This window comes from Diaporthe citri (assembly GCF_014595645.1).
Source record: "Diaporthe citri strain NFHF-8-4 chromosome Unknown scaffold_13, whole genome shotgun sequence".
Lineage (NCBI taxonomy): Eukaryota > Fungi > Ascomycota > Sordariomycetes > Diaporthales > Diaporthaceae > Diaporthe > Diaporthe citri.
In genome coordinates, this window is record NW_025064858.1 from 113,118 (window position 1) to 139,381 (window position 26,264).

The 26,264-nt window shown below is 54.7% G+C and overlaps 7 protein-coding genes across 7 annotated transcripts; 3 read left to right on the plus strand and 4 right to left on the minus strand.

The window, feature by feature from the left end:
* Positions 1 to 2,249: 2,249 nt before the first annotated feature.
* Positions 2,250 to 6,442, plus strand: INS49_004758 (uncharacterized protein; the record flags this gene model as incomplete). The annotated part of the gene is made up of 3 exons (XM_043165546.1): positions 2,250 to 2,281; positions 4,480 to 5,570; positions 5,688 to 6,442. 3 exons carry the CDS (start codon positions 2,250 to 2,252, stop codon positions 6,440 to 6,442), a joined length of 1,878 nt encoding a protein of 625 aa, XP_043017675.1.
* A 616-nt stretch (positions 6,443 to 7,058) lies between these two features.
* On the minus strand, positions 7,059 to 8,189 carry INS49_004759 (uncharacterized protein; the record flags this gene model as incomplete). The annotated part of the gene is made up of 1 exon (XM_043165547.1): positions 7,059 to 8,189. The coding sequence occupies one exon, from the start codon at positions 8,187 to 8,189 to the stop codon at positions 7,059 to 7,061; it is 1,131 nt and encodes a 376-aa protein (XP_043017676.1).
* Positions 8,190 to 9,212: 1,023 nt separating this feature from the next.
* Positions 9,213 to 10,210, minus strand: INS49_004760 (uncharacterized protein; the record flags this gene model as incomplete). The annotated part of the gene is made up of 3 exons (XM_043165548.1): positions 9,213 to 9,443; positions 9,503 to 9,607; positions 9,686 to 10,210. 3 exons carry the CDS (start codon positions 10,208 to 10,210, stop codon positions 9,213 to 9,215), a joined length of 861 nt encoding a protein of 286 aa, XP_043017677.1.
* Positions 10,211 to 13,742: 3,532 nt separating this feature from the next.
* INS49_004761 (uncharacterized protein) lies at positions 13,743 to 15,634 on the plus strand (the record flags this gene model as incomplete). Its single annotated transcript, XM_043165549.1, has 2 exons — positions 13,743 to 14,529; positions 14,598 to 15,634. The coding sequence occupies 2 exons, from the start codon at positions 13,743 to 13,745 to the stop codon at positions 15,632 to 15,634; spliced, it is 1,824 nt and encodes a 607-aa protein (XP_043017678.1).
* Positions 15,635 to 16,226: 592 nt separating this feature from the next.
* On the minus strand, positions 16,227 to 18,199 carry INS49_004762 (uncharacterized protein; the record flags this gene model as incomplete). The annotated part of the gene is made up of 5 exons (XM_043165550.1): positions 16,227 to 16,810; positions 16,872 to 17,450; positions 17,505 to 17,708; positions 17,781 to 17,836; positions 17,898 to 18,199. The coding sequence occupies 5 exons, from the start codon at positions 18,197 to 18,199 to the stop codon at positions 16,227 to 16,229; spliced, it is 1,725 nt and encodes a 574-aa protein (XP_043017679.1).
* An 813-nt stretch (positions 18,200 to 19,012) lies between these two features.
* On the minus strand, positions 19,013 to 19,810 carry INS49_004763 (uncharacterized protein; the record flags this gene model as incomplete). Its single annotated transcript, XM_043165551.1, has 3 exons — positions 19,013 to 19,063; positions 19,139 to 19,450; positions 19,634 to 19,810. 3 exons carry the CDS (start codon positions 19,808 to 19,810, stop codon positions 19,013 to 19,015), a joined length of 540 nt encoding a protein of 179 aa, XP_043017680.1.
* A 759-nt stretch (positions 19,811 to 20,569) lies between these two features.
* INS49_004764 (uncharacterized protein) lies at positions 20,570 to 25,779 on the plus strand (the record flags this gene model as incomplete). Its single annotated transcript, XM_043165552.1, has 2 exons — positions 20,570 to 21,850; positions 21,946 to 25,779. 2 exons carry the CDS (start codon positions 20,570 to 20,572, stop codon positions 25,777 to 25,779), a joined length of 5,115 nt encoding a protein of 1,704 aa, XP_043017681.1.
* Between the last annotated feature and the right edge of the window lie 485 nt (positions 25,780 to 26,264).

Below are 26,264 nucleotides of genomic sequence, written 5' to 3' on the forward strand. Positions count from 1 at the left end.
TATTTAATATCTTTATATAAGGTAAATCTTATTTATTGTTATGGGCTCGGCCCCAGAGGGGCTTCAGGCTGGCTAGCGCCTTCTCCCATAAGCTGCAAAGCAGCAACCATTTGCGCCATTAAGCCAAAAGGTACGTAATAATCCAAGCTCCCTTGGATTACCTAGCCAGCCACTATAAGGCTTGGGCTTCCAGCCCAAGCCCATTACATTTATATTAGAATATTTGTTTTTCTAGAGAAATAAGCTATTTTGTAAATATTATATATATAATATAAAAGAAAAGAGCAATTTAACTATATATTTTTTATATAGCTAGCCTAAAAACTTATTAAGAAATTAATTGCTTTATATAGGTGGTTACGCTAAGGGTAGGGGGGAAGAAGGGGGGCGTAGATATATTATATGCCATATACTATACATTACACGCACTTATAAGGAAGCCAAATTACATATATTTTATAATTTCATAATGTATATAGTATAGTAGTATATAGCGTTAATAAAATTTATAATAATTGCCCGTGATAATCATAATAATGCCTATTAATTTCATAGTATATAAATGCAACGTAAATCCCTTGCTTGTAATTATATGCCATATAACATGCTAGTAGCTAGGGGTTTGAATCACCTTAGAAACAACTTTTTTTAAGTTTTTTATTTATTTATTTAATTCTTTTAATTCTTTTAATATTCTTTTAATATTTTTTAATATTTTTTAATATTTTTTAATATTTTTTAATATTTTCTTAATATTTTTCTTAGTATTTAATAAGCTTATAATTATTTAAATATTTTTAAAACTTTAATTAATATTAGCCCCGCTTTTTTTCTTAGTTTTTTAGTTAATTTAGTTAGTTTAGTTAGTTTTTTAGTTAGTTAATTTAATTTTAGTTAATAAGATTAACTAAAATAAATTAGTTAGTTTTTAAAATTAATTAAACTAATTTAGTTAGTTTTTAAAATTAACTAAACTAATTTAACTAATATCAACCCTGCTGGTCGGGTGAGAGTGAACGTTTTCATCCTTGGAGCACCGGACAAATGGTGACTTCACATCTATTTACAGCTCGATAGCCATCATCTATATAGAACGATCCTTCTTAAACATGCACAGCGCCCCATTGCCAGCTGAACAAGAGCATGCGGCGCCTTGTACGATAACACTACAAATACGTTGCACATATGATTTCCTACCTGCCTCTCGGCTTGGGAGAAATTTCATTTCGATATGCCTCGGGACAAGAGTTAGCTCGCAGCAAAGGCAAGGAGACAGTCCTCCGAAATGCCAGGCCATAGAGTCGTTAGATGTGTAGCACACGGTGTACAATTGTCGATGATGTCAGTCCCAGCCATCACAACCTCCACGAAGACCTTCTCATGATATGCTACGGAGGTTTCTGCAGATATCTGGCGCCTAACTGGGCCGGAGACCGAATAAGGCCGTAAAGCCGCTCCTGCTCGCCGACCCTTGCCAAGCCGGTTTGACTCGACCTTGTGCTGCTTTAGCTCAACACGAGCTGATCACCATCAGGTCGGGTACCCACGTCGTAGCCTTTACTCGCCTTGCTGGCAGGGTGGATGGTTTCAAAACATGTTCGCAAGCCTCTTCATCATTGACATCCACGGTTAGTAATCACCAACCGCTTTCAAGCGCAGCCCATCCTTGGAACGCCAATCTTGCACCAGCACTTGTGCCCGAAGCTAAGCAGGCATTTGGGCCAAGCTTGGAAGGCGTTGTTACCTTGTTACGCAGAATCATGCCATTTGTTCTTTGCGGGATCTGCATCTCCGCGCGATGAAGTCAAGTTAATTAGATGTACACATTTCCACTGCGAGCTTACAGTACAGTGAAGTCGATGCATACAACCCTGAGATGCATGCAGCTCGGCGGCTGTTACAGGACCACATGCTAATCGCGTATCGAAATGCGGTTGCAAAAGCAATGAAATTTGATATCCCTCCCCCCCCCCCAGGCCAGAAGGGCGTACAGCGCACTCTGAGCCATCCGAGAACCCGGTGGAGATTCAGTGCCCGAACAATTGTTGCAAAGGAGCAATGGGTGTGAAGGGAGTGATAATGGCCGCCGGCCTGGATTAAGGCCAGCACGTGGCAGGCCCAACAGAATTTCTGGAAGCTTGACGTTTATTAACAAGCGAAGATATAACTAATGACACCAGTTTCATATTCCTACGCCATTGACCCTTGCAACCGGGTAGCTGCTTCCAACGTCGCAAGTAAACACAGATATGCTGGGCACCACCAGCAAATACAATGACGCGTACGTATGTACATGCGATTGGGGGAGGCACCCTTTCGATGTGCTTGTACATGGATGGACGGTCCAACCGGGCTCAACTTGTCCTGCACAGGATATTGTGCACTGAGGATTAGACTTCGTCTGAACCATGCCGTCATGACTCGAGCACGTGTTTCCGGGGTTGATTCCAGACCAGAGCATATGTTTCCGCGTACATCCACGGGTCACCCACCATCGGGGTGTTGTCTTTGGGACGACCGAAGGAAGGCAGCAGAATGCGAGTATGTGATAGAGGTGTTGGATCAAAAGAAGGGGGGAAAGAGACATCTAGCGAAGGGGCTACTGATGTGCCATGCCGGCCACGGATATTCTACGTGTGCTGCATTTTCAAGCGAGACCAAAAGAACCTGTCCGGAGGAGTCGGGTATATCTTGGTACAATATACGAGGCATGGCAGTGGCCGGCGGCGTAACGGCCATCTCATCACGGGCTCTATTGTTGACCGAATCACACCGACATCTATGACACATGTGTCAGAGTTTCAACCTTCAGTATCACTATCAGATCCGCACCTGGGCCTACGGCTGCAGATGCCCCCCGTGCGCAGGGCGTCGCAAGAAGCAGCAGCGGCAGCAGCAGCACCAGCATCACCAATGGGACAGAGGCGTCGGGTAGTGTTAGTGTCGATCTACACTACGACACTAAAAGAGTACCCTGAAGCGTACTAAAGAGCCGTCACATCTACGAGTCAGTATCGTGCATGCACAGAATGCAGCTCACGCTGCTTCTAGAACACGGGAATCTCGATGAAAGCAGCTCTGCTCCGCATCCTGGTGCCGACTATCGCGAATTATCAGAATTATCAGCCTTCCAGACTGAGACTCTCTTTGGTGGTTGGCCTGCCTCATTGGGAGATATGGTACGAATTTTGGCCCAGGCCGGCCTATCGCACGATGCCCGAACGTTGGGAGCAAACCTTGTTTTTTGCCCTCGCCCTGGCACCCAAGTCCTGGTCCCCCTTCCCCCCTTGGCCTTGGGCTAGGAGACTGTGCGTGGTGTCGCCTGCCCACCGCCCACGGCCCCTCCCACGCTCCTCCGCCAACAAGCAGATCCTGGCAACCTGTCAGAGAAACACGCTGCGCGTACCGAGAAACTCTAAAGTCTGACATGCCACTCTGCCCATTCTGCCGAGCATCCGCAGATTGCCCTGGCCCCCCGCCCCTGGTTCCGGCTAGCTAGTCTCCACAATTTCGTCCCGCCCACTCTCTGGCGACTATGCATCCGCCCGCGCGAGAAGGTCGTCGCCGCAGTCTGTTTCCCCTGATTCGACTCTCGTCGGGCCAGCAACACAAGCTGACACAAGGCCAATCTTTGGTGTACCCAGTACAGTACCGTCCGGCTCATGGCCAAGAGATCCTGGCAGGAAGTAACCGACTCCCTGTCGCAGGACATGGCTAGCCCTCCTCTTACGGTAAGCCCTCCCCCCTCCCTCCTCCCCCTTGGGCACCCCCCATTCCTATTTCAGATATTGGGCCCTCCTTGCCCGTCCCTATGCGGCAACACCACCTCGCAAGCCATGTCCCGCTTCTGGTCGCTGGCAGGTGACGCTGACCCAGAGGCTACAAACGAATCTAGAGCAGGCGCCGCGGCTATGATCTGCCACCAGGTTCGGGTTCCTCGGCTGGCCTGACCCAGGCCCAGCAGACCGGGGACACTCCCGCTAGGCGCACCAGCCACCCGTCCCCCTTCCAGCCCGTTTCCACACCACGTGGCGACGTGCCTCCCTTCCAGCAGCAGCCTCAGCTGAACCCTTCCCTGGCCTCTGTGGAGATATCGCGGAAGGTGAAGGCCTGTGCAGCATGTCGTAAGCAGAAGGTAGGGGGCCCGCCCTTCTTCATGTCACTTTTATAGTCTCTTGTTGGGAACTCCGCCGTTGCCGAAACCTTTTGCGAGACTCAACAGCGTGCCTGACCTCGCCATGTAGATCAGGTGTCACATGGAGGATGGAAAGCCTCCGTGTGTGAGGTGCAAACAACGAAACCTCTCGTGTGTGCTCAACAAGAGTTTACAGATGCTCATGGATGAGAGGTCTCAGTAAGCCTGTCCTCTTCCATTATCAACATCAATATCTGTGTTGGCCTCCTCCCATAGTCCTCCCAAAGGCGGACGTGGTCTCCAGCCTCACTGGCAGTCACCAAGGTGTCTGACGATCGTGGTAGGTGGCACCAGGACATTGTCGGCGACCTCGAATTGATATACTCCGGTGTTCAAGAGCTGCGAGAACGGTCTGCTCTTCTACCACTTGCCGGGCTTCGAAGCTCCTCTGACCGGGCTGGCCCAGACACGATGGATCCAGGAGGGCAGGAGCAGCATGAAGACAGCGGCGGCGTGTCTCCTGGAGATAACAACTCGCCCACGATGGTGAACATATTGGACGAAGGCATGACCGACGCCACAACGCATCATGCGGGTTTCTTCCCACCCTCCATCTCGCCACTCAACCCACAAGCCAGCCGTCCGCCCCTCCACTCTCATGACTCGGGCGAGGACGCCCAGAGTCCCCACTCCGGGGGCGGGCCCGTACGGGACTTCATCGCCGTGGGGCACATCTCCCTGGCGGACGCACAGCGGCTCTTTGACCTCTACATCGAGCAGCTGGACTACTTTGTCTACAAGATCGGTGGCCGCCGGCGGACACTCGACGCGCTGAGGGCGCGGAGCGCCATCCTGACGGCGAGCATCCTGACCGTCGCCGCATTGCACGATTCCGCATCAAATCACATCTACCCGGTCTGTAACAGAGAGTTACGGCGGTTGATATCGGCAAGTGTATTCGACAGGAGGGTTAACCGGGACCACCTAAGAGCCCTCTGCGTGGCCTCGTACTGGCTGAGTGATATCAGCTGGACCCTGTCCGGCATGGCGATCCGTCGGGCGACCGAGATCAACCTGAGCGGTAATTATCAGAGAGTACTGGTGGAGGGCGGCGAGGACGCGGCTGACTGCCTGCGCCTGTGGTATAATCTTTTCATCTGCGACAGGAACCTCTCCACCCTCTACAGCAGGCAGACTCTGGTGTGCGAGGACGCCAGTATCCAGGGCTGGGAGCAGTTTCTCAAGACGCCGGAAGCCACGGACCATGACAAGAGGCTGATGAGCCAGGTCTCGTTGCACTTAATTCTAACAAGCATCCACGAGCTGTTTGGTCCCGACAATGGGATTATGATCCCGCCGGCCTTTTCGCTGCAGATTGCGCACTACAGCCGCCAGCTCGACCACTGGGTGGGCGTGTGGTCGACGACACTAAGGAGTTAGTATTCGTCCCGGGATAGAGGTCACATCGAAGAGCGGCGGGCCTCCCCCTTTTTCGATCACGCGAACCAATCAATCAATCAATCAATCAATCTAACTGCTGTTTTGCTCACAGGTTGCTCCTCCACGATTGGCGAGTTTCCAGTCAAAAATGCCCTCATTTACTACCACTACTCGAAGCTCTACCTCTTCAGCCACGTCTTCCGCGGGCTCGCAAACAAGGACGCCATCCCCGCCCCGCTGCGGGAAGCTGCCTCGGGTGCCATCGCGGCCGCGACAAACATCATCGAGCTTGTCCTCCAGGACCCAGACATAGCCGCCAGCCTGCGAGGCATGCCCACCTATGTCCACGCGATGGTGTGTTTTGCCTGCGTGTTCCTCCTGAAGCTGGCTGCCAAGCGGCAGGACGGTCTGGTCGAGGCTGGCCTCGTCGGCGACCTGGCAAACAGGCTGGTCGCACAGTTCAGATCAATCCAGGCGGGCAAATGGCACCTCGCTCACCTGATGGTGGACGGGCTGGAGAAGTCCGCTGCTTCACTGCTCGGCGACAACGCTTCGAGCGTCGCAGAGGGCCTCGAAAGCGGCACAGGGAGCGGCCTGGGCAAGGGAGGTCCTGGCAGCATGATGGGCGACTCGGGCCCGGAAGACACACCGGGCATGACCTTTGGGCTGTATGCTGACCCAGGCGCCTCCTCGTCCTTCCGGGGTTCTATGGCCTCGGGCCTCGGTGGCGTGGGAGGGTCTGTCGGCGGGATGCAATCGATGCAGAACGCGATCCAAAGCCCAGACTTGGCCCTTGAGCCCCAGAGCTTCTTTGAGTTCGGTGCGGCTCCGCCCGGGCCAGAGAATGACCCCTTCGGATTCCCGTGAGCAGCGGTACGCAACTCACGGGGGCGGGCACCCCATCCATCCCCCGGAGCTTTTGGAAATTCCGATGCAGAGCGATGTGGCCTTCAAAAGTGACTTTGACTTGAAGCCCTTGATTTGGGTTGGGAGAACTGGCAGTTTCTGAACAGGGCGCTATACTGCACCCAGCCTTCATGCGGGTACCAGTGCGGTGTTGAGGAGCAAATACTGATTGATCTTTTGTCGTTCGGCTTGTGGTGGTGAGAAGGCCAGAGGCTTGTTCCAGACACGATGGAAGGCAACTGGGCTGTCAGTCTCTCAGCCACCCATCGCATGTGCCAAACAGCCCCCCACTCTCTACCAACCCAAACCATCATTTTGTTAACTCCTGAAGTCTCTCGCCGGCGACATCATAACATGCAGAGCGTTTGAGCTGCTTTTGTAAGTATGGGCACTGTTTCATGGAGACAATCCATCAGAATGTTTTTGTGATGTACTTCCGAGGAATTCTTCGTCCTTCTGACTGTGACTTTGAGCGTCCACTTGGCCCAGGATGTGGCCTTCGCCTAGAACAAATCGCCGGAAGAGCTTGTGCGCAGGTTCTAAGGGTTTCAATCCGCGGCGTGGTTCCGCCTCTTGCTCATGGCCGCTTCGCCTGTTTTGCAGCCCGTTCGGCATGCGTGGACGCGCCGAACGCGATGCTGATAGTCGATCCCTGAAAGTCGACCTGGGAGACGTCGACCTTTTGACCGGCAGATGGCGCACTAGAAAGCAGCTGAGCGAGATCGCCAAACGGTCGCCGAGCCTGTGATTTCTGTGCAAAGTCGGCGATGGGTCTCGCGGAAGCGCCAAGGAGTAAATTATGGTCGTCCATGTCGGGCTCGTTCCCTTCCCAGTCGTCTTGAAACATGAAGGAACCGTTGTCTGATGAATTGTCGTCGTCCTCATTATTCCTCATATCGTAGCCCTCCTCGTCTTCGTCTATCTCCATATCCTGGTCTGCATCTTCGCCCAAGTCCGGATCCTCGTTGGTGCCATCATCATACTCGCTATACGTCCTTGGCCTGGGTTCAGTCCAGGGAGTGTGTAAAAGGGTATGCACCCTGACTAGGCTTTTTGCAAAGGGTGACTTGGGCATCAACTGCTCCACGGTCTGATCCAGTGCGACGGTAGCCTCGGATCCGCGGCCAGCAGCGATCCTGGCCCTCTTCTTCGCGATGCCCTTGTTCCGCTTTCGTATGAAGCGAGAGTGGGCCGCATCCAGTGATTCCATAAGCTCCTTGGCTATGACAACTTGCATGTCGCTGGGCAGGCTGGAAGCCTTGATGATCTGCTCCCAGCAGCGCACCCGCAGCGGTGGGTTGGAACTGTCATGGCATGGAGGCTGTGGATCAGGGGGCGTGCCGCGCTCAAGCTGCAGTTCCGGGACTGGGAGGCGGAAGTGTCGCTCTACCTGGTCAAGGAAGTCCATGAGCACGGGCGTTATGTCGCGGGCGTTTGGGCCGTCTTTCTGCAAGGCTTGACACAGCGCTTGCGCCTTGTCGGCTGACGAGACCCATGTTGGGTAGCTGGTGCGCACAAGGCCGGCGCGGGGAATCAGGACATCGAGACGCTCCAGAGGATCGACGGGCAGGTTTCGCAGGCCCTTCAGGGTCTGGCTGATGCGTTTCTGATACGCTGCCCTGGCGTTCCCGGTTTTGCGTCGAGCACGAACCGAGAGGCCTACGGTGATTGTGTCTGGGGGTGTCTTGCCGGGTTTTACGCGACCCATGGTGGCTGTTTGGTGATGCACCAGCTCGCCAACAGGCTAGTGGTGGTGTTGAGGACGTTGGCGGACTTAGATAGCGCATATACGTACATGTACGCGTGAGTGTTGTTGGGGGTGGATACTTGGCAACGGGGCGATTCTGAAGTCAACAACAAGGTGCGAGGGTGCATGAAGCTGACCCCGCCAAGAATGCCACCCCCAGTCAAGCGGCAGCATCACGCCCACCAATGAATACCCAAAGCCGAGGGCTCCAGCGGATCCACATTACTTTGCAAAAGAGACGGTGAATAAAAGCAGGTGGAAGCCCCTCCCGGGGCCCTGGTAGCTATTCGTCTGGATAAGCAGTGCATACTATATAGGAAATAAAAGGAGGGGCCTATTTGCTTCGCAGGCCCCCCCCCTTGCGCTTTACGCTCACCCCCTTCCCGGCGGGGGGCTTTACGCCCTTATTTCTTATTGATATTTAAATTAATTAATTATTAAGATTTAAGTTTAATTTTATATTTTTTTTTAATTTAGCTAATTAGCTTTTAAGTTTTAAATTTAATTTAATAATTATATTATTTAATAATATTACCTTACTTAGCTAATTAGCAGTTAAGCTTTAAGTTTTATCTAGCAGTATTAGCATATCATTTTTTCTATTTATAAATTTTTTTTAAATGAATAGCACATGCGCATGCATGCCAGGCATTGCTTTTATTCCGAATTGGCAGACATGGCGGAACAAGAGACTGTCCCAGGTGAGACACTTGCTTGAGCAATCCAGAACCATGGGCCAGGACCTGCATTTCCGAGCCTTCGCGATTCATGTATGCGGTACCCATCAAAGGTGCTGTGCATGGAGATAATACCAACAACTAGGCAACAGATCGCTGCCTACTCCACGAACCTGGCTGTTGAATTAAGCGTCCTTGACGGTCCTGACCATGTTGAATGCATACCCCAGGGCAGTCAGTAAATAATTACAATGCACATCGCTCTCAGTCAACCCTTCCGTCTCTAGCCTACTGTCAACTGGTAGCTTTATGACCGCAGGTACTCATTGACCTTCTTTCCCAGACGGAGCGCGCCCTTGTATTGCCACATCCCAGGCGCATTCCCTTTGCCCAGACCGTCGATAGCATCCGCAAGCTGCGGCCCAAGTCCCTCGGACTTGATCTCCTCGAGGGTGTACAGGTGTGTCTTGAAGGAAAACAAAAGAGCCCTGGTCTTTGGGAGACGGCTCAATGTCTGCAACTCACACCGTATCCGTGCCTGCACACATCCAATCAGCTGTTGAGGTTCTGTCCTAGGAGCGGGGGGGAAAAGCCTACCTTGCTTATGTCGATGTCTTCGTCCCGAGTTACGTGGTCCAGGTCTTCTTCGTTCACGTGGTTGCCTTTGCAATTGAAGAGGATGGGAGAATCTACGACGGACCACTGTCATCGAGAGGAAGTCAGCACGCAGATGCACTACTCCGGATGCTTCATGTCCAGAAATAGAGCACATGAACTTACATTCACACGCTTCACATTCTTGCCAACTTCTAGTTTCTTGAAATACCTGTCCATGCTCGGGCCGATCTTGTTGTAGCTGGGCACAGGTTTGTGGATTTCAGGGAGCAGCTTGTCCAACTTTTGTGACGGGTCGAACCCAGAACAATAGCAGCAGACGTATGCGACGCTGCGGTGGCCCTGTTCGGTTTCGTGCAGCAGGAACATGTCGTCCTCAATAATCTCTCCGAGTCTTCTGAGTGCCTGAACTGAGTCATCTGGTGGCAGAGTAGGAAACGAAGCACCGGTGATCCCGTTTCGAAAGATCTTGCCGTCATCGGAGAGGGAGAACATGGTTGGGAACCTCTGGGGCAGGTATTGCGACAGCAGGAACGAATAAAGCTCCTCAACAGATGCCTTTCCCCGCGGAATAGCCCCTAGGACGATATTCGGGTTCCGGGCCATGAGCTGTCGTCTCTCCAAGACCCGATCCTCGTAGTTGTGGTCCATAACAATCAAATCTGCGGGCGCAGAGTTCTGCACCGCCATGGTGATATGATAAACTGGCTTGAAAGGGCGAAAGGCCAGGGGTTTCTTTGCAGTCCAATCGAAGGACGTAAGAGGTTCAACGCCGCTCATAGGACATGCCGCTAGCATGTCTTTTTCATCCAAGTCCGCAGGGGCTCGGCGCTGGAATTGTGTGAGCGGTAACACAGAAACAAGGTGGATGGGGCGATTCTCCAGCACTCACGTATTTGCCATGGATTCCTTTGCGATATGCTAACATGGCAACGCCGCAACAGCCAGGGCCACAATGCCCCAGGCCGCTATGTCAAACGGCATGTCGCGCGAGTGACAAGTCTTGAAGGGAAAAGTAAGAACAGCTCAGTGGGCTGTGCGGGAGCAGTTGCTAGCTGTTTAACAAACTCTAGTCTTAGAGTCAAATCAGCTGTCAGAATACCATTGTTGAGGGAGTGAGCAGGCACTGTCGGAGAAAGATCGCTTTTGAAGGTGCCAGACGGGCCCGTTGCCGGAGATATGCAATTAGGACCAAACTAATGATGCAGCCGGGCCGGCTCTATCGTCGTCGTCTCAACATGTGGGGAAGAGGAGGGATAACCCGAATTTAGGTCGACTGAGCCGGTCCCATCCCGAGATCCGCAGCGTTTCTCCACATAGCTTAATTCGACGACGCTTGTCCCACACAGCAGCCTCGAGACCTGCGATGCGTTGTCACAGGACCAGTGTTGCGTTCCCCTGATTCAGACGCTATTCTGTGTGTTGTCGCCCTGGAACTGAAAGCTTGGGGTTGTGGCAGACAAGTCGCTTGCCCAGGGACTCTGATTAACACATGCCAAGATCTGGGCATCTTCTTGCTCCTCACCCACTTGTAGGTCATGCCCCCAAGGCTGCTCCATACCGAGGCAGATGCTAGCTGGGTCGTCACCAGCTGGACAGCTTCCTGATTGATTACACGTCACTGTGACCAATCAGTACGTATTACCAAATGTGAAGCTGCTATTTGTTCAATGGGTACAAAGTCGACCTGTAATTACAGTTACTTGGTGAATTCGTGTGGGGGGACAGATGACGCAGTGTTCAGCTCCCTGGAACAGGCTGGTAGAAGCAGGTCGGCTGGATACTTCCACGTTGTAATTATGGTGGTAAACAATCACTGCGGCCTCTGAGGATCCTTCCGTAAGCGTGATTAGTGTTTGGAAGCGCAGGATTCCTAAAATTTACACCTGCCAAATGACGGGACGAGGCAGTCAAACCAACATATTACACAAATATTAGACCATTTGGATAATCCACTATTCTGTGACTTCGAGTGGCCTGTCATTTGGCCACACATCGCTCCGGAATAACTTATCGGACGAAGCCGACTTTTGGGAACTCGTCGATTTAAGCTTTTCGGGATGATACGCTACTCGCGGCGAGGTCGGGCAATTAAATCAGAGTTTTAACAAGACTTCGGATGCAAAGCACCATCGTGTATATTTATTTAGGTAGGTTGCTACTAGCGAGCTGTTACAACTTAATACAGGAGCCTAGCCGCGGTTAGGTTGTCTGCCATCATGATCTGTTCAACATGTATATGAACTGCCAGTGTCAGCTGGCGTGGCCTGGTGGTCGTGATTCGAGTGGCTCGATATGAAAGTACCAGCGTCCCAGCCGGACGAGAAACTCAACCCGAGACCAACCTCTTCGCGAGCCGGTTGGTCCAGCAGGTTCGAATCTAGAGAACTGAGCGGAGAGGGAGCAGCCAATACATCCGTTGAGGGTGCGGGGGTAGATGAAATTCGGTCCCTACCCCTGAACTTGTTACAAGATGCCACATCCTCCCTAACTATTTACATATACTTGTTGAAGGTGATCTCCTCTCTGACGCCGTTTGACCTTAGGGAGAGGAAATTTAAGGCCCACCATGTTACTGTTTGCCACCGAGGCACGCGGCTTCAGAGGTTCTTGGAGAACGTGTTCAGTATATGTAACCTGCGTGTGTGTCATGGCCTGGACTAAAAAGAATTCCTTGATATTCCAATTAGATCAGATAAAGAAGCTACCGCGGACACCCTTGATGTACAAGAACTGAAGCCTTGGCATATTGACGGGAGTTATTTACGCCGACCATGCGCCATGACAGTGAAGGCAAACAGCGCCGGGTCACTTGGTCGGCCCCCCAGCCGAGTCCTGCAGATAAGAAAAAGAAACGAGGGAGAAAGTAAGAGGGGAAATAAAAGAGGAAAACCAAACAGTAGAAGGGCAAAAAAGGAAAGGAAAGAAGAGAAGAAGAAGAAAACAAAAACAGAGCTCGTGCGAGAAGGGAAGACCTAGGCACTTTCTCACGCCCACCTGGTCAGAAAGGACCACCAAGGGTGCTACAGTTGGCGCCGTGTGACCTTGTTTGAATTGCAACAGGCTATATACTGAGGAGTGTGGCAGTTATAGTTTCACGGACATGTTGAGGTGTCGAATACTTAAGGAAATTGAGTGGTGAAAGTGAGGTCCTGGCAACTGGTGATACCCAGCAAGGATGTCCGTCCGTGACATCGAGACTGAAAAATACGGATTGCAGGGAGGACCGTTGTGAAGTGGCTGCCGGTCTTCTGTGAGTCATCATCGTACACGCTTGGATCGCTGCTACGTCGGCAGGTCAAGTATGAGAGTAAGCAGCTAGGGGTCGCCAAGGCGTGGAATGCGAGGGTGCGCAATAGCAGAGCAGAGCAAGGCAGAGGGTGCGCAACGCCTGTCGGCCTGGACGGTAATCGGAGAGTCCTAATGACCGGACCATGCTACATAGGGGGGTCATTGGGCCGCACATTGCTGCCAATAGACGCTCCGAATCCTGGCAGCTCCGGCGAGGGATCGCGTTCTTAGTCAGGCACATTCCGTGTGGTGGTATGAAAGAAAAGAAAGCCCCCGGGCTTATTCATATAGAATCAGGGGATACCGGACAGTCGTCATGCTGATGGCTGCAGGGCAAATTGTGAAATCTGACCGGATGACACACCGTTGCTTACATACTGGAGGGACTCTGAAAGTCTCAACCCCGTCTTAGCCTACTCCCACGCCGGGCTCCAATCTGTCCGAGCCCGATTCCCGCACACGCACAGCGGAGAAATCTTGCCGAGCCCCTGCCGCGCCAGGCCCGTTACGGCATCGCCAACTTCGCACGGCTGATGGGAGCCACACGAGACCGGCCTGTCTCATTTTGCAGCAGGTCTGGTACCTACCGTATCCAGCCCCAGCATCAGAAGGGCCAAAAGCGGATGGTTACACGCCCAAATGCCGTGTCGCCAACTCCGAGCGCCCTGCAGCCGGCGACATTTCGCAGCCGCAGTGATGACTCCAGGGCTCGGTGCGACGATAGAAATAGAAATTTGGATATATTATATCAGAGTGGCCTTCTCTGGTCGGAAAGGGCGTGTGAAAATGCATCATCATCTTTGTGTTCACAATCTGCAAGCGACGGCATCTTCCTGACAACAAGCCATTGACTGTCTCAGACACATTCCACCAAAAAGCAGAAGAGGACAAATCTTTGTTGGCACCATTTCCCAGACCCAAAGCATCTAACATGGCCCCTGAGGTTCAACCACCGTCCTCTTTGGGCGTCACACCTCGCAAATCCACCTCGTCCAGCATGGCCACCACCGACATGGAGAAGGAGCAGGCACAGACCCCGCAGACGAATTCACGTTCGGATACATACCACCATGTCGACATCAACGTCAAAGAGAAAGCGGGTGCCCCAGAGCCACCAGCCGCACCCGCCCCTGATCTGGTCCACACCCTGTCCAGAGTGGCCACGGCCGCGTCCGAGTTGCGGCGGACAGAAACCCGCCAGGACGGGACCGAGTACCCGGGCGGCGTCAAGCTGGTCCTGATCACCATCGCCCTGTGCCTGGCCGTCTTCCTGATGGCCCTGGACAACTCCATCATCGCCACGGCGATCCCAAAGATAACAGACCAGTTCCACAGCCTGGACGCCGTCGGCTGGTACGGCTCGGCCTACCTCCTGACCACCGCCGCCCTCCAGCTCCTGTTCGGGAAGTTCTACTCGTACCTTAATATCAAATGGGTCTTCCTGAGCGCCATCGGCCTCTTTGAGCTGGGCTCTCTGATCTGCGGCGTCGCGCCCAACAGTACGGCTCTGATCATCGGCCGGGCCATCGCCGGAGCAGGCTCGGCAGGGATTCTGTCCGGGGCCTTGATTATATTGGCCTTCACCGTGCCTCTGCGGAGTCGTCCAGCCTACTCTGGAGGCATCACCTCCATGTACGGCATCGCCTCGGTCGCTGGCCCACTCTTGGGAGGTGTATTTACGGACAAGGCTACCTGGCGATGGTGCTTTTACATCAATCGTAAGATGGAGACGATAACCCCTCTCCAAACCTAGATGCAGTGAATTCGGCTTACGCGACTTTCACAGTGCCCATTGGCGCCATCACCGTCCTCGTCGTACTGTTCTTCTTCCAGCCTCCAAAGGGTGCCTTGTCAGCCGCAGCCACATCGACAAACAAGACCTGGCGAGAGATCCTGAACGAGTTCGACCCCCTTGGCACCGCCGTGTTCATGCCCGCGATCGTGTGTCTGCTCCTCGCTTTGCAGTGGGGTGGCACCACTTACGCCTGGGATTCCGGGCGCGTCATCGCCCTTTTCGTCGTCTTCGGCGTTCTTATTTGCGCCTTCCTTTTTATCCAGTGGAGACAGCAAGACAACGCCACCGTTCCGCCCCGGGTGATAAAGATGCGAACAGTTTGGTCTGGTGCTGCATTCGCCGCTGCCACCGGCGCCGCGTTCTTCTCGGGCATCTACTTCCTGCCCCTCTGGTTCCAGGCGGTTAAGGGGTCAAGCGCCGTCAGCAGTGGCATCATGAACCTGCCCATGTTGATCTCGGTTGTCTTGTTCAGTCTCGTGGCCGGTGTTATCGTATCGTTGGTAGGGTATTACACCCCGTTCATGCTCGTTAGCACCGTGCTTATGAGTATCGGGTATGGACTCATCTCGACCTTCCAGCCTGACACCGGCTCGGGTGTCTGGATCGGCTACCAAATCCTCGCTGGAGCTGGCGTAGGATTTGGCATGCAGCAACCCCTGATAGCTGTCCAGGCTGTCCTGAGCGACAAGGATCTCCCTACCGGCACCGCCGTCGTGGTGTTCACACAGACCCTTGGAGGGAGTCTATTCGTCTCCGTGTCACAAAACGTCTTTAGCAACAAGCTTGTCGAGTACGTGGGCGACTACGCGCCTGGCCTGGACCCTTCCACGGTTCTTTCTGCTGGCGCGACGAGTATCCAGAAAATCATACCGGCCGAGTTCCTGGACGGCGTTACGCTCGCTTATAACGACGCGCTGATGCAGACATTCCTGGTCAGTGCTGCGCTGGCGGCGACGACGATTGTGGGAAGTGGGTTCATGGAATGGAGGAGCGTGAAGGGGAAAAAGGTCGACATGGCCATGGCCTGATCGCGGAGCAACAAAGATTTCTGCTGCTGAATACCTTGGGGCGTTGAATCCGGGTTATCAAATACTTATAACACACAACTCAGCATATGCATGCCTAGACAGACTACCTAATGAATTAATGATCGCGGTTAGAGCACAAAAGATACAGTATCTGAAGGTTTATATGTGTGTCATGGTCTTCATTGTCCACTGCCCAAGGCTTGAACGACCCTATTATCAACGCGTTCCCTACCTCGCGCTCGTACAAGGTGTCTATCACTATGAGCATTGTTCAAGGTTTATTACAAGGCCCAGTTTGTGTCATGCGTACCTGGGCAGTGGGTGGTGCAGCATGCATAAGATTAACTATGAATGTGTGTATGGGCCAGGAGCCCGAAGACTACGGTCCAAATAAAACAACAGGCTCATATTCACGCGCATTCCAATTCCGTCAATCCTCCAAAATAACAATTTTGAAAACTGGTTAAGAGCGTATCGCAGAGACCACACAACCCCGCGCACAACGAGTCCGCTGACAGTAGGACATTCAATGCCTAGGTCTGTTTTAATCTGCACTGGAGCAGGGTGATGGATATTCACAATGGCGGTGCAATCACATCTCGGCCTCATGGTCTTCTGCATTCGATGGGAAAATACTCGCCATCCGCAACCGGGGACTGGCTCGACGAGGCTCATCCTCTTCGTCTATGGCCTTGGTGCTAGCCGGGGTGAAGTTGCGGCTACGCTTGGTACCTTTGTCGCTGCCACTGCCGGGGCCGGTACCCAACGCGGCGACCCCGGCGTAAGTCTGGTTGGGTGACTCTGTATTTGTGATGTCTCTACCAAACTCGGGACCAGAGCCACGGCGGCTGAATGTGGGACCAGACCCGGAGGCAGAGGATCCTGCACGGTCATTGCCAATGACACCGAAGGCAGTGTTCGTGGTGGAGAATTTGCGGATCTGTGCCTCGACTGAAGGGGAAGGGTTTGTGGAAGAAGAACCAACTGAGCCGGCATGGTTGAGATGGCGATTCTCTTTCCGAGATTTAACCTCGCTCGCTGGCAGTGGAATCTGATGTGGTTGGACGGACTGCGGTATCGCGGGAAGGGGATGTGGTTGATTCAGAAGTGAGTGAGTAAGCGAATGCGCGAAGTCGCTAGAAATAGATGAGTTTGGGATGTTACAGGTGAATTGACCTGGCGATATCGTCAGATAACTCGAAGCTACAGCAGATAAGACGGCCATGTGTCAACGGACCTGAACCTGCATGATCTGCACCCAAGAAGGCAGTCGGCGTGTTGGTCGGTACCTTGAGGACCTCCATCTGAGTATCCTCGTCTAGGCTGGGACCAGACAGGTTCATTGGATCCGTTGTGAGAACGTCACGCAAGGTGGAGGACGGGTAGGCCGGCATGCTCCACATGCTGGGATCGGTGCCAGACTTGTTACTGCTTCGGGCGATGGAACTGGGCCAGAGCGTGTTCGTATCCATGTGAGGCTGTTGTTGGCCGAGGCCCAACGAGTTGATCCATTCCTGGTAGGCAGCCTCGTTGAACGGGTCCAGAAAGCTCGAAGCGGAGGATATAGATGCCTTCTGCAACTTCGAGGGACCTGGGTGGACAGAATCGAAGGTGGAAGTTGCGACAGAAGGGGCAGTCAAAGCTGTGGATATGGTCGGCATGTCCTGGCCAGCAAGAGGTCTGCGACGTGGCGAGTGCAAGTGAGAGTCTGCGCCGTCATCGGGATAGAATGTTGGCACCGGAAGGGCCGGGTTGTTCTGAGGCCGGCGCCACATCTGCGGATTCGGCCAAGCGATGCCGTTGTTCTCGAGAATTTCTAGACGAAATTGTCAGCGAAGCCAGGATGTTTAGAGCCAGCAGGAGGACTGACCCAGAGGTGCATGCTGAAAGGCAAATGCGACGACGTTTTTGACCCGCTCGATTGGGTTCGAGGGTGAATCCCTGGGGAAACCCTCGCTGATGAGAACTTTGATGCGTCCTAGGTCGTCACTGGGACTCCAGTGGTTCTGGAAGAGCAACTCGCGACGGAACGACGGAAATTTCAACTGCTCAAGCTCACCCTGCTTCGTCATCTCTGGTGGCACGGAGGAGTCAGCTCATGCCAGGTCACCTGATCGTGGAAAAGAGGAGGGATGTTGGGACTCACGACAAGTGCTGGCTATTAGGTGCGGCCAGGCACCGAACGGCTGAAGCAATGTGGACCTGTGAGGAACCAGTTCAGCACGCAGCCTGGAGGGCAGAGGGCAGGCCGGACAGGGCTCACGCAACCATGCGGCCATCAATGAAGATGCGGGCCTCGAAAGTAGCCAGCTCGGGGTGCTTGCTGTAGTTCTGTGTGTACTGGCTGGGCTTGGGTCTGCCCCAGCAGTGGATCGAGATGTGGAAAGGGGCGCCGGGTTGGAGTCCCGGGACAAAGCAAGTCATGACAGGCACACCAAAGGTGGCACGGCCGTGGGAGAAGTCGGCGTCAGGGACAACATGGCAGTTGACCTTGAACTCCTTCAGGGGCACTCGATCATCTCGGCCAGAGGGGAAGAGCAGCACGTCCCAGTCGTCGTATCGCATCCTGAGGTGGAGTCGTGGGTTGAGTTGAAGCTGGAAAGAGGGAGCAAGACGTCCAAAGGGGAAGAAGATGCGTAGTGTTGCCACATGGAGAGAACGGAAGACGCAGCGAGGGAGGGGCCTGGAGAAACAGAGACGAAAAAAGGAGAAGGATGAGGCCGGGGACGGGGATGGTGGCGAGGGTATGGATGACCAGCACGCGACAGAGTTTGAGGAGGTGATAGACGGAGCCGGCGACCAGATACAATCAAATGCCATGGAGAATGCAGCTCGAAGGAGAAGCAGGAATTGGGGAAGTGTTGGCCGACTCGAGGACGGTAAATAGGTCGAGGCTTCCCGAATTGTCAGAAGGACATCATGTAGACATCTGCCGTTTCAACCTCCAGCTTCCAAGCTCGCCGTTGGCGCCTTCCTCGGGTGGACGTACCATTTCCTCCCTCAACTGTCCATCCGACCGAGAGATGATTGCCAAGACCACTTCAAGGAAGGAATGGCTGGAATTAATTGAGGTGTGATCTCCGCCATGTCTATCGCATGAGAAAATTTCGGGCCATCTCGAGGACAGACAGGGGCCGAGGACAGCAGGTGCAGGGCCAGACAGCCCGATTGTCGAGGCAAGAGCGGAGGTCGTACTGTGTGCATGTCTTGCAGAAGAAGCTGCCGTCGTGCGTGCTTGCTCTCATCTTGAGGTGGTTTGCTCGATCTTGGCAGCAGCCGAACACATAGGTGCAGTACAACCCGGAAAGCAGAGATCACAGCCATGATTTGTGAATCTAGTCCAGTCCAATTTGTTGGTCGATATCTACAAGTACAAGCCTAGTCTAGCTCCTCCGCCTGGAATGGCTCCGGATCCTCTGGTGATCTCGCCTGTGGCCCCAGATGTTAGCATAGAGCTGTGACGGGCCCCTACGGGATCGATCCGCTGTCTGCTGGTGAACTTACCCTCGTTACGCCCGCGCCCCCGAGCTCTCGCTGCAGCCCGTCTTCAAACTCGCGCGGGAACGATGGCCGGTCCGGGTATGTCGCCTTGGCCACGTAGCAGACGCTCAGGAAGGTGGCGATGAAGGCTGCGATCTGGACGAGGCCCCTGCGTGGGCTGACCCAGGTGTACTCGTGCGGCGTGAAGATGCCCAGCTGGTCGTAGTCCTCGTGGCAGGGTTCGCCGTAGTTCCTCCGCTCCTGCTTGTCCCACCAGTCGCCGTGGGGGTCGCGGAACTGTCGCTTGACTGGGGCGGGCTGCACGTAGCCTCCGTTCTGTGAGAGAGGGCGTACCCATCGTTAGCACCTCTGACCGGCTCTGATGTGCTCCTCCCGAATCTGCCGCGCGCGCGTTCCCCTCTTCTTTCCATCCCGTCCTCTTCCCATGGGCCAGCTATGGGTCCCCCCGTCGTCCGGCCTTTCTGTCTGTCTGCATTTCCGTCCTTGGCCTCAACTTACCATGTTTGGATCCTCGACATCGGTCAGGTTGGGGTAGGCAGGATATCTCTCGTCGACGTTCTGGTTGTACGGAGGTAGGAAGGTCCGTTGCTGGACAATTGGGAGCCGGCGCGCCGCGACAGTAGCCGTTGTCGACCGCAGCGGGGACGCCTTGGCTGCGATTCGGCGGGACAGCATCTGGAGGGAGGTCGGTTAGTTGGTCGGTCGCTCAATTGTCCATGGAATTGTCGATCAAGCTGTTGGGGGGGAGAAAGAGAGACCTGCCTTGGCTATCGCTGGGGCCTGATTGCTGTAAAAAGAGAAGGGTAACCGGTGGACTCAGTTTGGTGAGTCCACTGCCACTGTGGTTCGTATTGCCGCAGTGTGTGACGTGGGCAAGGCGCGGTAAGTCAATGTGGGCCGTGATGCTGCCGCGAACTGCTTGGAGGAGGTGATGCTTCAATTCGATGCTGCGGGTGGCAGCTGTTTGTGCCTGAGGCATATATGGCCCGTGCGTCTCTACGCAAGGCAGAGACCTAAGCCAAGGTATCCGGGTACCTATTTCCTAGGGAGCTGCCAAGAGCTACAAGCTGGCCTGCCTAGATAGCACTAACAGACTGCCTAGGTACCTTACCTACCAACTAGGTGTCCCTTCTATATCTGACAGGCCGGTCATAATGAAATCTGCCCGTCAGTCAAGGCCTTAGCGCAGGCGACAGGACTAACGCATCTCACGCATCTCAAGGTTTTCCAGCCTTTTGCCTGACAACGAGACAAACCCGCCCTTTTCGCGCCCTCCAGCACCGCACGAGGCTCCAAACATGTCCAGACTCGACATGCGAATAGTTTGAACCCCTGCAAACGTCCAGACCTATTTTTTGGCCTGTCAAATGCCCGCTCTGCCGGAATCCCGACCCCGTTCCCCTTCCGTCCCGCCCTCTCCCCGCGTCGCTCGCTATGACGGAGCCCAGCGCGTCGACTTCTGCTGCTGCTGCTGCCTCTGCCTCGCCGTCGCCGTCCGAGACTCATCGCCCTCATCCTCAACCTCTCCCCGTACCTGCATCCGGTGACATTGATGCCGACGTCGACGCCCATAGACCATCGAATGGTGACCCGTCTTCGTCGAATTCACCCCTCCGACCTTCCCCGATCATCACCGACACCCTCCAGACGCCAGACGCCACCGCCCAACATGACGCCGTGCTGTCATCGCCAGACTCTCCCTTGTCCGCACTTTCGACGCCGCCCGAGTCGCCGACCGACGACCTGTTTTTCTCCTCGACGATCGCGCCCAACACCAATGGCCACACCAACGGCCATCTCGGGAACGGGCTGACCAACGGACACGCTCGCGCGGCAGAGACGCCCGAGGACGACAGGCCGGCGAAACGTCGCAGGGTCCGCGACTCTACGCCTCCCCCGCCCGGATCAAAGACGCGCAAGATCGTCGAGTCGCCGCCATGGAAGAAGTTCGAGGCCGAGGGCCCCACCACCATCATCGAGGGTGGCAAGCGGAAATCAGGTCGCCTTAACACGGTCCCTTTGGAGCAGATGAGCAGTGACAAGAGGATAACTAGGAAGTCATACTCGCAGAACAGCCCCCCGTCCAAGCTTAGGCAGGGTCTTTCCAACAACCAGGTTGCGTCCAACCAGGCAGCGAGGCACCGCGCAGCCTCGGCCAGCAAGTCTTTGGCATCCAGGTCCAGCGCGGCCTCGAAGCCTGCGGCGCGAAAGTCACTAGGCCATGAGTCCAGGTCCACCCCCAGGACTCGCAGGCCCTCGCCGCCGCCTGCGCAGCCAAGCCGGTCATCAACTAGGACGCGACGGCCATCGAGAAACGGCCGGGACAGCCTAGATAACGACTTTTCCGCCGCCCAAGCCACGAGAACGACGCCGCGAATCAAGCTACGCGTCAACCGCCTCCCGCTCACCGAATTGCCCCTTGTACATCCTGGCCGTGTCAAGAAGAAGAGAGTGGCCCCGAATCTTGACGAATACTTCCGCGCTGCTGACAACATGCCTGTGACGGATGGCGGACAGCTGATACCTGAAGATGAGCCGATCTTCACAGACGACATGGCTCTGGCCGAGGCCAAGACAATTATACGCATCGAGGACGAAGCCCGACCTGACGGTCTGCTCGGGAAGACCTGTGCAATATTCGAGCCCGAGCCCGCCGAAGAGCCGCCGCGACAGTATGCGCACATGGACCACCTCGTCAAAGCTGCCCAGACCTCCGTAAGTGGATGGTCCGGGAGCAGAGGGAGCACCGAGATAAGGCCAAAAAGCTTGCCGAGGCATGCCAGGCCGTATGGAGGTCGCGACAGCCAAAGTCCCACGAGGAGATTGAGAGGGAAGCACGAGACATGTGGATCGGGCGGTACCGGACTGTCATGAGAGCTATGTTTGGAACGTGGGAGAACGTGAGGGCAGAAGTGAACCGGCGGCGCCTGGAAGAATGGGAGGCGGAGGAGCAAAGACGTGTCAAGGCGGCACTGCAGGAAGCCGTCTCTCGCTCAGAGCAACAGCTTCTCGCCAGGCAGGCACAGTTTGACTCGGACGCAAGCGATGATGAGCTCCTGGACGAGGACGGCGAACCCATGGATTCCGGTTCAGACGACAGCCAGATCTCCGAGGATGATGAGGCGTCTGTGGACGGGCTAAGTGACGAGGACAACATGTCTTCTTCAGAAGAGGATGATGACCGTAAGTCGGCCGCATCGGACGAGGGCTTGACACAAGAGCAACTCAGAGAAAAGTATGCAAACTTGCCGGACATTGAAAACAGAGACGACACAAATGGCGGCGGAGACACATCGATGGCAGAGGCCCTCGATGATGACACCAGTGACGAGTCCGTCGACATGGACGACGACATGGGGTCTTCAGACGATGATGACGGCAACGAGAGCGGTTCGGATGACGACGGAGATGACAGCGCAGAGGATGAGGGTCGGCCTTCCGGGCTACTGGGTCTGTTCTTTGGCGAGAAGGAACTCAAGAAACTCGAGGAAGACACAGCCGAGAACCCAGACAGCGCCGCTGACCCTAGCGATGCTCAGATGACCGACGCTGATGCCGCTGGGCCCTCCACCGAGGAACAACCGGCGAAGGTGGTTACTGCAGACCATCCGCAAATGCCCAAGCTGAACGGTACTTTGGACACAGCCGGCACTTGCGACACTGATCAGAAGATTACCGGGGCCTCTACGGGACAAGCGTCTCCGTCTTCTGCGGAAAACCCTCAACCAGCAGCGCCGGAACCGACGAATGCAGCACCTCCTTCGGAGGCCGTGCAGACGACTCCGGAGGTTGATGCCACAACCAACCCTGCCAGTCCCGATCGCAGTCAGTCGCCTCGCACGACGGATACAAAACCCTCCGACATCGACACCGCAACGTCTTTTGAGCGTATGAGCGCCCCACTGGAAGCGAGCAGAAGCAGATCTGGCTCCCCTCAACCCACGGCGCCACGGACAGAGGTGCCGTTCCTCCTGCGCGGCACGCTTCGTGAGTATCAACACTACGGGCTAGACTGGCTTTCCGGACTCTATGCGAACAACACCAACGGCATCCTCGCTGATGAAATGGGGTTGGGAAAGACCATCCAGACAATTGCGCTGTTGGCCCACCTGGCGTGCACCCACGAGGTATGGGGGCCGCACCTTGTGATTGTCCCAACAAGTGTGATGCTCAACTGGGAAATGGAGTTCAAGAAGTGGTGTCCCGGCTTCAAGATCCTGACATATTATGGGACCCAGGAAGAGCGGAAGAGGAAGCGCCAAGGATGGACCAACGACGACGTCTGGAATGTGTGCATCACATCGTACCAGATTGTTCTACAGGACAACCAGGTATTCAGACGGCGCAGGTGGCACTACATGATTTTAGATGAGGCGCATAACATCAAGAACTTCAGGTCACAGAGGTGGCAGACGCTGCTTGGCTTCAACACCCACTCGCGTCTCCTGCTGACGGGCACGCCACTGCAGAACAACCTGACCGAGCTCTGGTCGCTCCTGTTCTTCTTGATGCCGTCCGAGAACGGCGTCGGCGGCTTTGCGGACCTCAAGGAATTCCATGACTGGTTCGCCAGGCCGGAGTCACAGATCCTCGAGCACGGCCGTGAGCAGATGGACGAGGAGGCTCGTGCCATCATCTCGAAGCTCCACAAAGTCCTCAGACCATACCTGCTGCGGCGGTTGAAGGCCGACGTGGAGAAACAGATGCCTGCCAAGATTGAGCATGTCGAGTTCTGCCGCCTGTCCAAACGCCAAAGGGAATTGTACGATGGCTTCCTCGCCCGCTCTGAGACCCGGGACACGCTGTCATCCGGCAATTACCTCTCGATCATCAACTGTTTGATGCAGCTGCGAAAGGTCTGCAACCATCCTGACCTTTTTGTTGACCGCCCCATCATGACGTCCTTCCGCATGGAGAAGTCAATTGCATCGGACTACGAGGTCACCGAGCACTTGGTGCGCAACAAATTGCTAGCGGCGAAGCCAATGAGTACTGTCAGCCTTGGCTTCTTGAATCTCGTGCCGACGCAACACGAAGAACTGTCCAACACGGTGGCAGAACGCGTGAGTCAACTAAGCTCCCACAGAGCTCTCATGGACCTGCGCGAAACCCAGCGGATCAGGTCTCAGGCATCACACCACACCCTCGACCCTTCCAGTGTCAAGTCAACGATTGGGTTCTTGGACAGCGCCGCCCGATGGGGCCGCTTCGAAGAACTGCAGCACTGCGTCTACCTCAACGCACTGCGACGGCAGCAACGGCCCATATACGGGAAGCGTCTGCGTGAGTTCCTCACAATTGGCGCGGACAAGCGACCTTACAAACCTCGGCCCAGAGTGCCAAAGTTGGTCATGAGCTGGTTTGAAGAGGACTCCTTCATCCTGCGTACCATGATACCCACCTTGGACCAGCGCGCTGCGTCCATGGAACGGACGATATCAAAATTTGCCTGCGTCACCCCTGCCGTCGTCACGAGAGACATGGAGCCATTCCTGCTCGGTTGGAAGGGCGTCCAGGCGTTCGGAGAGGCCGACATGCGGCTGTCAGCACCCGTCAGGCGCCTTCCCTTCATACCCCCTGAGCCGCCCGTTGACCCCTGGCATGAGTCCCGCATGCGTCTCTCTATTCAGTTCCCGGACAAGCGTCTCCTGCAATACGACTGCGGCAAGCTGCAAGCCCTCGATAAGCTCTTGCGCAAGCTCCAGGCCGGTGGCCATCGCGCGTTGATCTTCACCCAGATGACCAAGGTCCTCGATATCCTGGAGCAGTTCCTCAACATCCATGGCCACAAGTACCTCCGCCTGGATGGGTCCACCAAAGTCGAGCAACGCCAGATTCTGTGCGACCGTTTCAACGTTGACAACCGCATCCTCTGCTTCATCTTATCGACGCGATCAGGCGGTCTTGGCCTCAACCTCACTGGTGCCGACACTGTCATTTTCTATGACCAGGATTGGAACCCCGCCATGGACAAGCAGTGCCAAGACAGATGCCACCGCATCGGGCAAACTCGCGATGTGCACATCTATCGCCTTGTTAGCGAGCACACCATTGAGGCCAACATTTTGCGGAAGGCAAGCCAGAAGCAGATGCTGGACGACGTCGTGATTCAGGAGGGTGCATTCACGACGGACTACTTCAACAACCGCCGGGGCGAGTTGTCAGTGCAGGAGGTCGCAGGTGGCTTGATGGGCGAGCACGATGCTGCCGCTAATGCCGCGATGGACCTCGTCCTAGGCGGCGTCGACAAGAGCGACACTCGTACCGCCACGAAAGCACTCGAACAAGCAGAGGATACCGAGGATGTGGTTGCAGCGAGGGCCGCCGAGAAGGAAATCCTGCAGGACGATGCGGACTTTTCCGAGGCGAAGCCTGGCTCTGGGGCTGTCAGCACGCAGCAGGGCACACCACGGGAAGGATCAGTTGCGCCTGGGCGGTCAGGTCTGGGACTGCTTGTCGAATCTGCCGACACGCCCGCCCCAGAGGAGGTTGAGCCTGAGTACAACGCCTTCGGCGAGAAGATCCACAATATCGACCAGTACATGGTGGCGACGATGGCGAAGCAGCTCGAGGGGACCCAGCTGGAGTTGCCCAAGGACAAGAAAAAAGGGAAAAAGAAAGGCCGGGACACAAGAAGGCGCTAAACAGGCGCATTGGGGACATCATTCGGAGATTCAGCATACAAAGGGTCTGGGTGGTTTATTGCAGCACGAGTTTCAAGTAATGGGGTTGCAGAGGGTTTCAGTCATATGCCGGTCCTGATGCTTGATTGGCGGTCGGTGTTTGGGGTTTGATTCACGGGTTTGGGAGTCTGGGATGGGCATGGCCTTGTTTGCATTGCGGTCATTCGAATGTACTGTACGATGAAAATGTGACGATAAAAGCCAGTCAAAAAGAGGCATTCCGGGCTTTCCCTACTCGATCAACCTTTCAGCGGGAACGACAAAAGAAAACGGGAAGAGCCCGGCATTCTGATGTGGCTCGGTTAAGCAGGAGGGCTTGCGCACTGGCCAGCATAGACTGATGCAGTACATACGTACAAGAACAGAACCCAACTGACAAGTGATTAGCTTCTCCTTGCTTTGAGATTGATTCTGTAGAATGTGTTTGTTTTGCGTATACATTGCCA